Source organism: Penicillium griseofulvum (genome assembly GCF_001561935.1).
Source record: "Penicillium griseofulvum strain PG3 chromosome Unknown contig_91, whole genome shotgun sequence".
Classification (NCBI taxonomy): Eukaryota; Fungi; Ascomycota; class Eurotiomycetes; order Eurotiales; family Aspergillaceae; genus Penicillium; species Penicillium griseofulvum.
Window position 1 is genome coordinate 1,094,602 of NW_024467450.1, and position 16,484 is coordinate 1,111,085.

Genomic DNA, 16,484 nt, shown 5'->3' on the forward strand with positions numbered 1-16,484 from the left:
TAATGATTCCAGTTCCAATACTGATACGGAGTACTAATATTTAATATTAATATGTGGCGTTTTCAGGAGGGTCAACCCGAAGCAGCACCACCTTAATAGGCAGGTGGGTATTCGCCGTAAAAGTGAATTTGATCTCAGATATTCACGACTAATTTCGTATTCATTAGAATATCTCAGTGTAGAATGCTATATTGGGAGTTATCATCTTATTTTAAACATCTACTTGATCTTCAGGGCCCAGCGAGAGCCGAGAGCCGGCGATCAAGTCTTACCCCATCGGTGCTGAGGGATTTGCATGTTAATTTTGTTATTGGATATTTGTACTCCGTACCAGAAATAATTAAAAAAAAATATTAAAAACATAAAAATCATTCTCTGGTTTTTATATTATTATTTTTTTTATCTATAAAAAAGCTGAGTCAGCGCTGCGTTCGTTCTCCGCAAAAACCGCGGCTCCACTATTCCCCGAATCCGTTGATCGTTTGGCAGAACGAGATTCCTCTCTCTCTTTCTTCCTCCGGCTCTGGTGATTTGCTCTTTTCTTTTTAGGTACACACTCTAATACCTATATACCATTTTATCCACTTATAATTCTGAGCTTTTCCATTTCCGTCTCAAATGTCCTCTCCGCCTTCACTCCCGCCTTAGCCTATCTTTCCGCTCCGTTGCTTGCAGCATTCCCCAGGTCTTGTCTACTCATCCTTGGCTTCTCTCTAACCTCTTTCTCTTACCCTACTCTCCTCTTTTTTTTTACCTCTTTCCTCTCTTTCTCTCCTTAGATTGTCTTTATATAAAAGACAATTCTATATATCTTCCTCCCCCGCATCGTGTGCCTCCGTATCGCATAAGCTCTTACCATGGAGGGCTTCGATACTATGGCGGCGATGACACCGTACTTGGCTAGTCCATTGTCGCTTGGGAATTTACAGGGCTCCGACTATCTCAATGCGATGTCTGGCTTGGATCTACCCGATCACCGTTCTAACTTCGATTCGGAGACCTTTGTTAGGTGATTAGATCTCCAAGTGGGACGAGAGGGGTGGATTATCCACTCCGCTCGGCTGGGAAATTGTTTTGCTAATTTGATATATAGTGAGGATCTTACTTTTGCGCCGCCTAATTTGTCACATCAACTGAGGCGTTTCTCTTCCGCATACGATGACCCTTTTACCGAGATGCCGGCGCCCTTTGACCCAGCGCCCCAGGAACAACCCCAGGACTCGTCGATCGACCACAACAATAAGCTGTTGAGCTTCTCGCCACCAGTATATCACTTCACGCTCCTCGACTACTCCATGCGCCGAACCTCCTTATCGGTGTCGGCACAGTTGCACGGGATGTTCTTTCTCGCCGAGTCTCCCTATACAACATCCCCTTCGGAAAATGCCCCGCCCCAACAAGGCGCCGAGTTGACGTGTTACCGTCGCAATCTGTTCCAAATTACTGGCTCGGTGACTTTACCCCGCGGGATGCGCTATATAATGACCGACCAAGGCGACCGCATTCCCATCCTAGCCCAAGAACTCACCGTATCAGCCACTGAATCGGTGGAAGGAAACCCCGTGAAGATTATCTCGGTGCCATGGAAGACCCCCTCGGCTGCTGCCGCTAATTCTGGCACGGCGCCAGAGGAAAACAACCCTAGCACTGGTGCTAAGATCGAGAAGGAGCCTCCCCCAATCCCCTTGGATATCATGGCTGGTCAGGATTTGGATTCGGACTACGCGACCTTTCCTATCGCTTGGAAACGCCTACAATTCCGTGTCGCGACCGCCAACAATGGTCGCCGGAAGGAGCTACAGCAACACTTTGTCGTCCGGCTCAAGGTGGTCGCGACATTATCCACTGGTGCGAAGATCCCCATCTCAGAGGTGCAGTCAGGACCCGTTATCGTTCGTGGCCGCAGCCCACGCAACTTCCAGTCACGCAAAGATCTCCCCCTTAGTGGGAGTGCTGCCGCTTCGCGAAAGAATGCCCAGGCTAGCACCTCTAATTCCGCCATGAACCGCACACCAACAAGCGAATCTGTCCCGCGTCGTGCCAGCGTGACTCCAGCCAAGACGAAACCAGCCGCCCAGAGTAGCTCTCCCGAGACAACGTCGGTTCCTCCGCCGAGCATTATGCAGCAGAACAAAGCGACACCTGATTGGACTCCCATTCCACAGTCCAATTCAAACAATGTCATGTCTCATGCCCCGAAGTCCATGTTCCCTCATTCCAGCCCGGAGCAGCTCTCCCAGGCAACGGACTCACATCGTCGCGTCAGTTCCACTACAGCGGCCGCTGCACCGATTAATCTGTCATTGCTAGACGAGGAAGACGGAGGTGATCCTAACCTCCATCTTGATCAAAAGATGGTTTCCCCTTTCGCTGCTGAGTTGTCACATCAGCGATCGCTGAGTCTCGACCAATCGGCCCCGCCTTCTAAGATGCGCAAGCTCTCTCATGCGGTCTCTCAAACTCCCTCGCGGAGTGTTGCTTCGTCCATGCCATTATTGGAGACTGCCAACCTGCCCCAGTCATTCGCATCATCGCTCCCCTTTCCGAACGAAAGCACTGATCTTCTCTACGAGTACTTTCCCCTCGGGCTAGATGACTGGCAAGCCCCCGTTGACGCTGTCTACCGACCACATGTAGTGCATCACACCAACATGCCGGAGATGAAATTCGTGGCGTCCAGAGGTCGGAGCAAACGATACTTTGCCGCAGAAGATGTGTGCTAAACCCTTAGTACTGGGGTGCTGGGCGACGTTTGTTTTTTTTTCTTCTCATCTGCATTGTCACTCTGGTATAGGGTGTTTCTTTACTTCTTTTCTTACGCTTTTTTTAGACCTGGCTTTGTGCTCGCCCATGAAACACAAATTACAAAACATGGTTGGTTCCAAGCTGATATGCTGAACGTGTTACTGATATTGATGCTGGGGGGCTATGGGATTTGGCATGTGTGTTTTCAAAGATCGGTTCTCTTTGAATTCAAATCATGCAAGGCGAAAAATGGCGAATGTGGCGTGCTGAGGTGTTTCAACTTGATTTATTGTCTTTTTGTTTTGGTGAATTTTGGGATTGGACGGGTTTTGGACTTTGGATTACCCACGTTGGAATTGGGATAGGTACTAGGGTCTCTTTTTCTTCTCTTTCTCCTTTTGGATGGTTTAGTTATATCCCATTGTGTTATGATATCACGCTATTTACTTGATCGTGATGGGGCTTGGTGCAGAGAGGACCTTCAGCTATACATGTTCTCGCCATATTGAAAATCCCATCTTGGGATCATTATCTTTTTCATCTTCCACATAGACAATATATGCTAATTCAAAGGTCATAATATGGACCTCGTCGTTTGCAAACCCCTTTCCCACCACTTTTTGCCATATAAAACAAGAAATCTAAAGGGAATATCTGAGACTAAAGAGGCATCACAAGGCCGCACAAGCGACTATTCCCGTAGGATCAAATTGCAAGAGTAAGCTCACTCAGTGAGTTTTTGTAATTTCCTTAAAACTAATGCACCGAAAAAAGTCCGCTGCCGTCATCACAGATATCCGAGTCCATCACCGGCAATAGTCTCTAGATCAGCCTTAATCTCCCACTCCGTCGCGCCGACCCGGCCCGCAATCTCAGCCTGCCGCTGCTTGCTCATATTGAGCCATAGATACAATAGATTGCCATCAACCATACCACGTCCCGCAGCGCCATCACTTTCAATAGCCCGGAACCCACGCGGGTTCAGACCAGCAGGGTGGTCGACAGTGTTGATCAGCTGAGACTGTAACGCCGATAGTCGACGGTATGACTCTTCGGCAACCGACGTTACAAGCGCTAGGGATCCGTTCTGCGAAGCGATGAGAACCTGGTGTGTGGCGAAGGTTTGGTCCACGTCCATTGATTCTTCGGATGACTCTGTGAGCTCGGATGAAACAGGTGTGCGCGGCAAAAGGGTTACCGATGATGCGAAGTTGCCGGTGTAGAATTTGCTCCGACTGAGAAGTCGATCACCGTTGGAGGACTTCGGGTCTTCGGGGTCGTATTGTAGGACGTGCAGGTTGCAGTCGCTGTCAGCAACTAGCATGTACAGCTTGTTTCCATCTGGGAGGAAGTCGGCTGCCACCACCTCCAGATACTCGGGGTCTTTGCCGAAAAGTGTCATTCTATATGGGTCCTCTGAGTAACCGGCGAACCAGAGTCCTTTCACGGCATCACCCAGGATAACCATGCCGGTGCCCTTCAGCTCTTTCGCGACATTTACGTAGCATTGCATGTCCATAAATGCAACGGGAAGAAGGCTCCCGTCTTCCTTGAGACCGCGGACCATGCACTTCTGTCCCTGGGCCACGATTATGAATCCCTGGCCTCCGATGCCAGACAGCGCTGTCACTGCGCCCTTCACTGACTCCTTGCCAATCAGCTTGAGTTTGCGGCCTGTCTCTGGCTTTTCCGGGTCTGGAGCCACTTTGATCACATCAAAGACATAGATCGTCCCGCGAGATGGCATATCTTCTCCCTTCGCAATGGCGGTTCCGACCACGATTAGATCCCTCCGCTCGTGCGTATTCTCCGAAACCTCGATGTTTATGTTTTTCACCGCCGTCACTTGCTCATCGGGATCCAGAGGATAACTATGAATATTAGTATTCGGGTTCGTTAGGTCGCGGGTTTCATGGAATTATTACCTGTCAATGATAGTCCATGTCTTGGGACTGATGACCTTGATGCTGCTTTCAGGGATTTTCGGACAGAATGATAGCTCTTGAGATTGAGTTAGCATAGCAAGATGGGAAACGACTGAAACAATCACGAACCTTCATTCCGCCACTCAGGGTGCAGGTCATCACCCTCCGGTAACTTGAAGTCTCCTGGGTGGCTTGTGCCGAGAACATACGTCTCAGAAGACGTTGAGTAGGCCAAAAAGTCGACTTGCTCTTCAATTGGGACTTTGCGCAATGTCCACGGATAGTCAAATTGAGTTTGGGGAGGTAGTTGACAAGTCCGGATACAGCTCTAAAAAGAGGGAATTAGTAAATGTAGATAGCATAACTATGAACGAAAAGTCTCACCTGAGAATCCACGTAAATGAACCCATTATCACAGCCAGTTTCGGCCGAGTCAAAGGTACTTAACCAACGTGTAAAGTCTCCTCGAAGACGATTGATGTGGGGTGAGCTCTTTGATGTCTTAAAGACAAAGCTCGATGAAGCTCCCGGCATAAAGACGGTGCTAAACCCTGAGACATTAGGAAGAACCCTCAGCGGTCTCAACCGCTGTGGTTTCTGAATTTGAGAGGATGCCTCTCCCGAAAGGTTTTTTGGTAGAGCATAATTTGACTCTCGGAATAATTGCAAGCGACGAGACGATCCATGACCAGTATTTGCTGGGACGAGGCTCGGTCTATAGAATATAAGATCGTCATTTTCCGTTCGGATCTGGAATGTTTCGGTTAGAGACCAGAGAAAGCCATAGTCTGACATAAAAGATACTTACAATCAGGTAAGGTAAAAGGCTAGAACTATCACCAAGATTGGCAATAACAAATTCTGTCAGGGTTTCCCGTGTGTTAGATCGTTTGGGCGGCTCGGTCGACAATACTGGTGGTAAGCAGTCGACGCCCTCAATGACCGCGAACAACTGCATATCAGAAAGTCGGATTATCTGTATTATAAGTCAGAAAAAAATGCCCAAAGATTCCTTCATGACGACCTACCGATAGCTTATACTCCAAATTCAATAGGAATAGAAGCACTTCGCCTTCTGAAGAGCCCTTCGACGATGAGCCTGCAACGCTGAATGACTGAGAATTATCGTTATAAAGGCATCCAGAACGCCATTGTGAGGAGCTAATCTCTACTGGAAGCGAAACTTCATCGAGGTCACCACTTTCATCCGCCTGCAGAAGGAGTACTGATGAATCATCCCGAATAATCACAAGATAAGGGTCAATAAAGCTGGCGCTCACAGCGACGCGCTCATCACTGGTGTCTTCATCCCAAACGGGGTATATTTGTGATAGTCCCAGGTCTGTAGAGTCTCATGATAAGCTTATGCAACGCTGGTTAGGAGGTTGGAGTAGATCGTACCTATGTCGTAGCTTCTGACCTCGTTCCGCAGGACCTGAACTAGACGAGTATAGCCTGCCAGAGATCCAATATCAACCGTGCAATCTTCGTTCGGGTTGAATTCTGATGCTTTGAAAGGCTTCAAGCTTTGTTCCTCCACGACGAAGACATCGTTTACCTCCTGCTCCGAATCTGTAGGCCGAGAAATAACCACATATTGACGGGAGGGGTTGTCTGTGCTGGCTGGTCCTCTCCTTTTTGTGACGCTAGCTGACCAAACACCATCCGCATCATCGACTTTCAGAGACATGGTAGTCAAGGGATCGATTTCACGCTTGATGACTACCAAGCCACCGCCTCTGTCTGAGCCCTGGGATGCAACCAACTCCAGTTCTGCGGCAACACTTTCACATGTATCTTGGCTTTTGCCGTTCGTACTTGAGAAAGCTTTGCCCAAAGTGATATCACGCAGTGGCCCAATGCTAGAAAGGCGATCGTTCAGTCGGAAGTTGTAAAATTCAGGGGTTGAGTTGTCGGCTCCCATGCGATTATCGACTTGTGTCAACCCAGGCGCCGTAGAATAAAGATCATCATCTTCCATCTGGTCATCATCATCTGAAAGATCATCAAGACCATCTGCTGTTTGTTTTGACTCAAGCCGAGCTTTTTTAGTGGAGGCAGATGAATGCGACCATTCTAGGAGCACCGAATCGGCATTTTCGCTGCCAATGAAGACGTTTCCATCTCCGAGGCAAGTGGAACATGAGGCGGCCGACTTCAATATATCCCCACCCGCATGCGCCGGAAGAGGGTGAACAGTGATACCGGAGACAGACCGACCATCAAGTTTGAATTTGATCAGTGCCATGTCGCCGGACGCAAGTGCTAGTAGTAGGTCACCGCTATCACCACCAAGTCTCTCAACCACGCAGCCTTCGAGGCGGAACGCCAAATCCGATTGGTCGGTCATTGAAAATGATGAAACCTGCCTTGAAAACTCGTTGACTCCCACCGCATTGGTTTTACCGGCTTGATCCACATGAACAAATTCATTTGAACCAAGAAGCAAGGCACCTCCTACTGGGAGTGGGAGTGCCACGACTTTGAACAGGTCACTAGGAAGACGAGACACGGAAAGAAGGGTGGTAGAAGCTCGCTGCTCAAGGTCCAGTGTGAACACAGCGTAGAACACCACATCCTTTCTTTCATGAAGGAGGGCAGTGGAGGTTGCAACTTGAGAATATAAAATTCCGAACGTCGGCTCCCGATATTCGTATAGGAATGCAAGACTTATCGGATGTAGCAATGAAGGGTCCAAGGCTGTCAATGGCAGGACGAAAGACGAGGAGTAGGGTGTTTGGTGCACCGGTGCTTCATTGCTTTTCTCGATCTGTGCTCCCCCGCCAGAGTTCTGACTTGGGCGTTCTCCGTCAAGCTCTGAATCGTAGTCATCCATCACCAAGTCATCACCCGCCTGATGAAAGGGCAAAATCGCAAGGTTACGAATTCCGAAGTTATACACCGCGCATCTACTGCTTGGGTCAACGCTCAGGATGCTTCCACACCGGCTCAGATCAGGCACCCAGGGGCTGCGGGTCAGATCATCCCGCTCGTAGTAATGGATGGAAATTGTTGAGATTCCATGACGCTCAGGATCCCACTCAATCAAGCTGAGCTTGGCATTGCGGACTGCAATCAAGATGGCTTCTCCTCCACTCTTAGTGTTCAAGATTTTGACTCGGCTTAAATCAGTCACGGTTCCGGATAGTGGGTATTCCTTTTCCAGTGTTAATTTCGTTTCTGGTTGAGGCAACTGTGAAGAATGTGGTTCTGAGCCATCTTTCTGTGGCTGAGGGTAGAGCTTAACGAGAGAGAAAACCTGCAGTAGAGAGGTTCTGACAACAATCAAATTGCTGGCGGTTGCTGAAGTGAAAGGAATTGCCAAAGCATGAGTGACCCCCGTTGGGGGTAATAGCTCTGTGTAGCACTGCATTTGGAGACTGGGTCCACAGTCAAAGCTCGTGGAAGGCTTGATACTGCAAGGAAACCGCCAATAAGCTAAATTGTGTTTTTGATATGGTCTGAGATGCACATTGCAATTGTTAAGCCCAGGGACGGAGAAATGAGCATGCGAAGCCTTGTAAGCACAAAGAGAGACAGCACGGGTATAAGTTTTAGAATAAATGCGAGAAGCGATCAAGATCAAGATCAAGATTGATCTCTCTACCTCGCGCAGTTAAGTTTGTAGCTCCTTTGAAGCGGAAGCAAAGCGGAGATGGGAGCGGGTCAGCTGACTGGTCTGGCAGAATCGAGCGGCCAACATATTCTGCCGGATAAATTCATACCGCCATTTTCTGCATATGTCTAGAAATGGTTTAGCGTCGAATAATCAATGACGACACAGGCAATTGAGCTTTGGGAGGGAAGATCTTGATTTGATATTATTGAAAGTCTCATTCTTACCATCATTCCTTCATTCTTTTCCTAGAAGTGTTGATGCAGACCTCACAACAAACCTGCACAGTGTGAACTGTTGTCCTTCAATATGGCCCTCCTTCAGACTTCCCTTATCTGGGCTCTGTATGGGGTGGTGGTAGCTATTCTATTGGCAGTGGCGTCGGTGTTTATCTATATCTACCAAACTCCTCGCGACCGCTCTCCTTCGGTTACTCTGACTTGCATCATTTCAATTACTAGTCTTCTTGCAACAGTGCTCTTGCTGCCTGTCGATGTCGCTTTGGTATCATCGACTACGTCGTCCAAGTTAGGCCAGCGAAAGGACTGGGCGACACAGGATGTGGTGGACAGAATCACTTATTCCTTGACTGTCATCTATTATCTCCTCTACTCCTTGGATGCCCTGCTATGTCTTCTGGTTATTCCGTTCACATATTTCTGGTATGAAGAATATGATGAAGTTGCGACCGAGTCGGGCGAGCAAACTGTGGGCCAACGAATTTGGGGGGCTCTCAAATACACGCTCTCATTCGTTGCAGTCGTGGTGATCTTGTTCCTAGTTGGTTTCTTTGTCCCGGTGTCACAGGGAAAAAATGAGATGGATCTGGATTACTTTAGGCGCTTACTGACTGAAAACCGTGAGCATCCCAGTATCCTAGTGTTGGGCAGAACCATGAAGCTAACATAACTCCGAAAAGATGGCGAGCGTGCGCTCACTTTTGCTCTTGGTCTATTGATGACGATTGGGCTCTGTCTTTATGTCTTATACACATCCGTGGGACTGGCCCTTCTGCCAATCAGTTTGATCAAGACCGCACCCTCAATTTCTAGCGCTACCTTGCAAGCGAGCACTACACAGCAACTCGACACAAACCAAGAGCGGCAACGACAGCTCGAGGGGCGATGTGCTGGTGATCCCGGGCTTCTGTCCTCCAAGGACCGCCGAGAACTTGATACATTGGTGCGGGAAGAGAGGACCCTGATTCGGCGCCAACGTCTGGCCGAAGAATCCCAAGGCGGAGGCAGCTGGTTAATGAGGGCATGGTACAAAATTGGGGCAGTGTTCCGTCCCTTCAAGCTCCTGGGCGGCATCTTGCTGCTATTCATTGCTTTCCTCACATGGGTATCCATGTTGTTGACGGCCATCGACAAAGCCATAAACTCGATTTGCAAACATCGTTGTGGATATATCCTCGCACATATTAACATCTTTAACCCTGTCAACTGGGCGCTTGTTAAATCCGCCAGGTTCTTTCCCATTGACTACGCCATATTTACCGCACTTGTATTGCTGTTTTTCTGCAGCTCTGTGGTTGGAATCGCTGTGGTCGGAATCCGCTTCCTATGGATTAGGATTTTCCAAATCAGAAACGGCCACACATCTCCTCAGGCTCTACTCTTAGCTACCGCCATGTTGATGCTAATCATTTTAGCGTTGAATTACTCCATTTCGATGGTAGTCGCGCCTCAGTATGCCACATTCGGCCCACAAACATTCTGTGACCGTGCTCCGGGTACCTTCATCGGGAAACCAGATTGTTCAAACAGCAAAGAACTTATCAAGCCATGCTCAGAGCTGGCAAAAAATCCTGCTGCACAGCAAGTCTGCACACCCAGTGTCGTGAGCACCTTCTTGAACCGGGTCACCCTGAACTACCCATTCTTTGGAGTTGTATTCTTTTGGACCCAGTTCATCTTCCTAGGTATGTCTAAATCTTGATACAGTTCTACCAAAATTCCTTGTTCACATTGATCTAACACCAACATCGTAGGCTTGTATCTGATCGTCTTTCTTACTTCCCTTTTCCGGTCACCTCAGTTGGATGAAGCGCAACTCGATGAAGATGCAGAGGAAGCCGAGGAGGAAGGCTTGTTGGCGAATACCGGCAGACGTTTCAATGCTAGTTGGCAAGACATCATAGGGAGAGCTGCCCGGCCTGAACGCTCCCAAGGCTAATTACCGGGGCCTTGCAAATGGCGGTGGCTAGAGTACAGAGCCCCGTAGTCACCGAGACTACATATGCCAGAGATTAACTTGAACTGTTTTTAACCTGCAATAATGATTTGTGATGTTCCACGCAGTCCTATTTGAACGATTCCCAGGGATTTCAATGGGTTCTTTTTTTCCTTGTAGTGCCTTAGCCTTTCATTTTTTTAAGCCAGAATATTAGTAAGGAAATACATAATGGATGCTTCTTTTTTCATAATAATTCAATTCTTGTCTTCGGAAATCGATTCTCAGATAGTCCTCAAGGGGCAGAGTAACATAATCTCATAATCATCATAAACGTCGTATCCATCATCTGGTTAAACCTTCATTTGATCATTTAGCAAGGCCAGGGCGTTTTGGAAAGCCTTTACTACTTCCGCATCTTTGGACAGATGAGCAATCAGACCTTGTTTCCAAGTCAAAGGACAATATGAGACTTACAGTGCTTCTTTTTGTTTTCCACATTGACCTCGGAATTTTGAACGTGCTGCATTTGGGTCTTAAACCTGTAAGGCATCAATCATTCGTTCGTGATATCTTAGACTGAAGCTGGATTGGTCGAACCTTTTCAAAGCCCTGCTCTCATCTTGCGAAACGGTAGTTTGAGACCATGCCATGAAAACCTACCAGTTGATCAGACACAGAATTGCAAGTAATATGTGCGAATAAAACTTACTTCAAGAAGCTTGGCTGTTTCAACTCGAAGATTCTCTTCGACTCGGCCGTGTGCTTCCATTGCATCGGCATATTTCCCTTGGAGTTGTTCCCAGTCACAGTCCTCGAGTCCTTGTGTCAATCCAGAGACAAGCGGAAGCTCATCATGGATAGGTGCAGAGGTAGGAGTTTCTACTGGTGCTTGAGGGCTCTTGTTTTCTAGGAAGCTCCCACTGCCAGGAGGGCTTTTGCTTTCTTGGCTGACACAGGGTGATATTACCCCCGGCCGAGGGATTTTGCTGGCCCTATTTGGTGTGGACTGCATACTAAATTGCGTGACTGAAATAGAGAGTCATCAGAACACGGTCATATCAAAACCAATGATAGATTCAACTTTGGAGTCGCTTTTGTTTTGATTCATAAATGTTCCTATCCAAAAGATAAGATTTGTGATAACGGAGCGTCAGGTGACGTCGACAAGTGCATGTGCACATCCTCCCGTCTTTCTTCTCTTTCTCTTTGAAGATTTACTGAAGGTGATGCGAACCTGACATGCTGGCTTGAAGCCGGTCGTATCCTTTAGATCAGCATATTACTTGAGTCATGTGGAATTTGCATCCATTTAATGACCCCTTCTCTCCTCTATATGGTTCTCGGCGGCGACTCAAGTAGCACCCATAATTATCATCGAACGCAACATGGAAATTCCCCCTACGCTCTCAAAGAACAGCCGAAAATAAAATCAAATTGTCTGCGATGAGCTGTTCCATATGCTCACGTGCCCCTCATTCCCGCCTTTCTTTCCACTGTCCAACATGTGCCCGCAATCAGCTATATCAACTACGAATCGACAGCACTCAAGTTCTGCTGGAGAAAGAAGCCCTTGGAAAGCAAATTGAGACCGCTGTCACCTGTGATAGCTCTTTGGATCAGCCTCCCCCGCACGGACAAGACCTGGTCGATACGGACAAAACTTGCTCTCCCCGCTGGGTCCTCCAAACGATAAGCACTCGACATGCAGTGTCTTTGGCAAAGAGAGAATTGGTTTCAGATCAGATTACAGCTTTGAAATCAGAGATAAAAGCCAAGAAAGCTGAGATTGCCAAGCAAAAAGAAGCACTAGCACGCAGACGCTCAGATGCTGAATCTGCCAATTTTCAACTAGAAGAGCGGGAAGCTGGAATTCTGGCGGGTGTTCAAAATACCAGCAAAAGGGTGGAGCACGTTTGGCATTCCCTCCATAGTAAGACGGCGGAGTCACGTATTTATCTTTGTCGAGAAGTCGCCAATCTCTATGGCCTGCGGAAGACTACAAAGAAGGGCCAAGGTCGGGAGACATATGTGCTTGGAAGTGGTTTTATCGTTGACTTGAGGGATATGAATGGCAAGTTCCCACCGTCGCTTTCAAACAATTATTCATCCACTAACAGGGCGAGTACAGGTATTCCACCAGAACAGATATCTTCGTCTTTTTCTAACGTCGCTCATCTTCTGGTCATTGTCTCGCACTATCTTTCTTTGAGGCTTCCCGCCGAAATTACACTGCCTCACAAAAACTATCCCGTGCCTACGATCTACACCCCTTCAGCATCATATCGCTCGCGCGACGGTCACGAGGGAGCTGATTACCAGTCTTCGTCAAGTCCAGCTGCATCAAGGACAGTGGACCCGCGCATCCACACACCACGCCCCCGGCCTCTCTCCATTGATAAACCTCTAGCCCGGTTAGCGAGGGAGGATCCCGCAACATACGCCTTCTTTCTTGAAGGAGCCACTCTCCTAGCATGGAATGTTGCATGGTTATGCCGAACTCAAGGGATAAACCTCTCATCGGACTCTTGGGAAGAAGTTTGCGATATTGGAAAGGGCTTGTGGCAACTACTGGTTGCTCCGCCAGCCCATCCTTCAACTCTAATGCGAGCCTTTGCCGGACGAGACACACAGACACAGATGAAATCGGCCAAAGACTCACCCAAAACAACAATTCAGCGGACAACTTCTTTTCCCATGTTGGGCCACTATTCTCACGGCACGGCACACTCTTTCCTGGGTGCATCGGAAGGTGTTGAATTCATGCGAATATGGAAACTGCCAACTCCAACCAAGATCGTGGATAAATTGCGGTCCAATCTTCAGGGGGAAATGGCCAGTGCCGAGTGGGAATTGCTAGAAGAAAAAGAATGGGATGATGCGGTCACTGATTCACCTCAGCCATCTGTTCCGCAAAGCCCCAAAGACATTGCGAGAGTGGAAACAGACACAGACAGTAAAACTACAGGTTCAAAAACACGCAGTTCTGGGAGGACTCAAGGCCATGAGGATGCTTCTCCACGACCTAAAGGTACCAAAGGTTGGACTAAGGTTGGCAACAGGTAGGTAGGGATCAAGTTCAAATTTCTATTTTACCCCAACTATTCAATGTATATCACTTTCATACACAAATCCTAGTACGCGTATTGCCCACGTGGGATCCCAGTAGATATGACTAAGCGAAAGGGGCCCGGAGAGTCGAGACTCGCATTATCGCGTGTCCCAGAACACTCTGGCTTTTCTGTTTTTAAATACCTATGCCTTTGTTGATTTCGAATTTCCCGTGCTTGCGTCAACTCAATTGTGTGACTACCTACATCTCTTTGACGTTACCCGGCCTATCAAACACTCCCCACCGCAATCCAACTGGGGATGTTATTACACCAACAGGGTTGAGATAACAAAATGCAGAATGCCCAAGACTGGCAGACTGAAAAGGGTTTGCCTTCAGGTTAGCATATCTTATAAATCAATCGTGATCGGCTTCTAAATATGTTCCGAGCAGACTTGAAGCGTACGCTATCCGCAATCTCAGAAATCCCCGATGCTCTTTTGCGAGCAGAGCTTCTTCGGCGAGATGGAGCTTCAGACGATACCCCAGCATGCGGATCTAAAGAGCGTGGGGCCTATAACACCCCGTTACATGTTATGGCATTGTTCCTCATCCTTGGACTGAGCACATTTGGTATGTACTGGCTTCTCTCGGATCTCTCAGGTTGGCCATTGCTAATGCTGAAACTACAATAGCTTGTTCTTTTCCCGTTCTAGCGCGCCGTTTCCCTGGTCTCCCGATTCCCCGTCGGTTCCTCTTTATATCAAGACATTTTGGAACAGGTGTATTGATTGCAACCGCCTTCGTCCATTTACTCCCCACAGCATTCGTCTCCCTGACCGACCCATGTCTCCCTCGATTCTGGAGCCAAACATATCGTGCTATGGCAGGATTTGTTGCAATGATAGCTGTATTTGCAGTCGTTATTGTGGAAATGTTCTTTGCGATGAAAGGCGCAAAGCACGTGCACGGAAGTGAATATGATAATCTCATTGGCGAGGATACGCGTGACTCAATAAGGGATGGGGGAGATCCAGATGATTACTCAAATCTAGAGGCCCGGCAGGTTTCAGATAATATCAATCTAGATAGCATGGACAACTCCAAGTTCAGGGCAACGAGAGCTTCCGGCTCGGACCGTGAATTGGATCGTCTTGATCTGACAGCCACGTCACCGGATAAAGTGGACGATGTGGATGACCTTGATGGACTGGATGACTACATGGATAATGACGCACTTATCAGCGGACAGGCTCCTGCGCAGTCACAGTCTGTCCACCGGCATCGATCCCGGGGAAGCGAAAGCCACCGGCAGCCGACCGACACAGACATGCCGATCCAGAATCCACAACGACAGCTTCTACAATGCCTTCTCTTGGAAGCTGGCATTTTGTTTCACAGCATCTTCATCGGCATGGCGCTTAGTGTTGCGACTGGCACGTCCTTTGTTGTCCTGCTAATTGCAATCAGTTTTCATCAGACCTTTGAAGGTTTCGCCCTTGGGTCGCGGATTGCATCGCTAATACCGGATCTCTTCGCTCCAAATTCCATGAAGCCATGGCTTATGTCACTGGCATACGGAACGACAACCCCCCTTGGCCAAGCTATCGGTTTGGTTCTACACAATCTCTACGACCCTGCCAGCGCAACAGGTCTGCTCATGGTTGGCATCACGAATGCCATTAGCAGCGGTCTTTTGCTCTTCGCGGGCCTGGTGGAACTCCTCGCCGAGGACTTCTTGAGTGAGCCAAGCTATGAGACCCTCAAGGGTAGACGACGTGTTGAGGCTTGTGTGTCCGTTGCCTGCGGCGCTCTCCTTATGGCATTCGTCGGGGCCTTTGCTTAAAAGCATTGATTATGTTTGGGGTTTCTCGGTTATAATGTCTGATAGATTAACGAAGCAAGCGATCTTTCCTTTCTCAAATGTATACAATTAATACTACTTTCCATCCATCAGAATTTTATGTGGATATATACTACTCCGTACATCCCGGGGGAATCTCATGAAACACATTTGGTTCCTATTTATTCCGATCTGATAACTCGAGCGGGACTACCCACTGCAACACTCAAGGCTGGTATATCCCGTTTCACCACGGAGCCAGCACCGATGGAAGATCCATGGCCAATAGTGACTCCAGCCAGGATCGTCACATTAGCTCCAATCCAGCAATCATCCCCAATGGCAATGGGCCTCGTAAATTCCAGTCCTCTATGCGCCTTTCGTGCTTCGATACCCGTCTCGTGTTCTCCCGTGATGATGTTGACATTAGGGCCAAACATAACATTGTCCCCAATGGAAACTAGGCCACAGTCTAGGACAGTGAGACTTGAGGAATTCTGGTTAGATTTTGTTTTATTCTGTACAAAAGTTTGACTCACTGGAAGTTGGCGTAGAATCCGGTGCCTATACTGATATTGCAACCGTAGTCCACAAATAGTGGAGGCTCAATATATACTCCTTGCCCAACACGACCAAAGAGTTCTCAAAGTACGTCTTCTCGCTGAGAGACTACTTGTGAGTCGGGGGCTTCTAATGGAGGTGGTGCATTGAATGCCGTCATTAAACGTCTTGCTCGAGACCTGCCCTCTATGAGTTCGGGGCCTAAAGGGTTGTAACTGCATGTAGGTTAGAACCGTTTGAGTCTATACAAGGAAGGATGTGTATCTCTTACAGCATCCCCGATATCATTCGTTCATATTCCTCTCCCCAGAAACGATTCTGGAGTTGCTTAGCTTTCTCAATGTTCTCACTGTCCTTTTCGGTTTTAGGTATCATGGCTGAGATCGTAACTAGTATCGAGATAGATAATGTCAGGCTATCGAGGTTAGGTCTTCTCACCTGGGCAAAGTGGTTGCTTTATATATTCCTAAATCGTCAATATAGCACATCATTATTAAATATATTGCCGCCGCCTCGGATGCCATTGACTAATAGGTAGAATGGAAATACGAACTGAGTAGGAATGGA

The 16,484-nt window shown here is 48.0% G+C and overlaps 4 protein-coding genes across 4 annotated transcripts; 3 read left to right on the forward strand and 1 right to left on the reverse strand.

Annotated features, from left to right (window-relative positions):
* Window positions 1–857: 857 nt before the first annotated feature.
* On the forward strand, window positions 858–2,723 carry PGRI_067010 (p53-like transcription factor, DNA-binding; the record flags this gene model as incomplete). Its single annotated transcript, XM_040794415.1, has 2 exons — window positions 858–1,009; window positions 1,094–2,723. The coding sequence occupies 2 exons, from the start codon at window positions 858–860 to the stop codon at window positions 2,721–2,723; spliced, it is 1,782 nt and encodes a 593-aa protein (XP_040649665.1).
* An 809-nt stretch (window positions 2,724–3,532) lies between these two features.
* Window positions 3,533–8,043, reverse strand: PGRI_067020 (cleavage/polyadenylation factor CFT1; the record flags this gene model as incomplete). The annotated part of the gene is made up of 7 exons (XM_040794416.1): window positions 3,533–4,616; window positions 4,671–4,746; window positions 4,800–4,998; window positions 5,055–5,420; window positions 5,479–5,646; window positions 5,699–6,012; window positions 6,072–8,043. The coding sequence occupies 7 exons, from the start codon at window positions 8,041–8,043 to the stop codon at window positions 3,533–3,535; spliced, it is 4,179 nt and encodes a 1,392-aa protein (XP_040649666.1).
* A 552-nt stretch (window positions 8,044–8,595) lies between these two features.
* Window positions 8,596–10,464, forward strand: PGRI_067030 (uncharacterized protein; the record flags this gene model as incomplete). The annotated part of the gene is made up of 3 exons (XM_040794417.1): window positions 8,596–9,145; window positions 9,206–10,210; window positions 10,280–10,464. The coding sequence occupies 3 exons, from the start codon at window positions 8,596–8,598 to the stop codon at window positions 10,462–10,464; spliced, it is 1,740 nt and encodes a 579-aa protein (XP_040649667.1).
* Window positions 10,465–13,953: 3,489 nt separating this feature from the next.
* Window positions 13,954–15,359, forward strand: PGRI_067040 (putative ZIP family zinc transporter; the record flags this gene model as incomplete). Its single annotated transcript, XM_040794418.1, has 2 exons — window positions 13,954–14,146; window positions 14,209–15,359. 2 exons carry the CDS (start codon window positions 13,954–13,956, stop codon window positions 15,357–15,359), a joined length of 1,344 nt encoding a protein of 447 aa, XP_040649668.1.
* Between the last annotated feature and the right edge of the window lie 1,125 nt (window positions 15,360–16,484).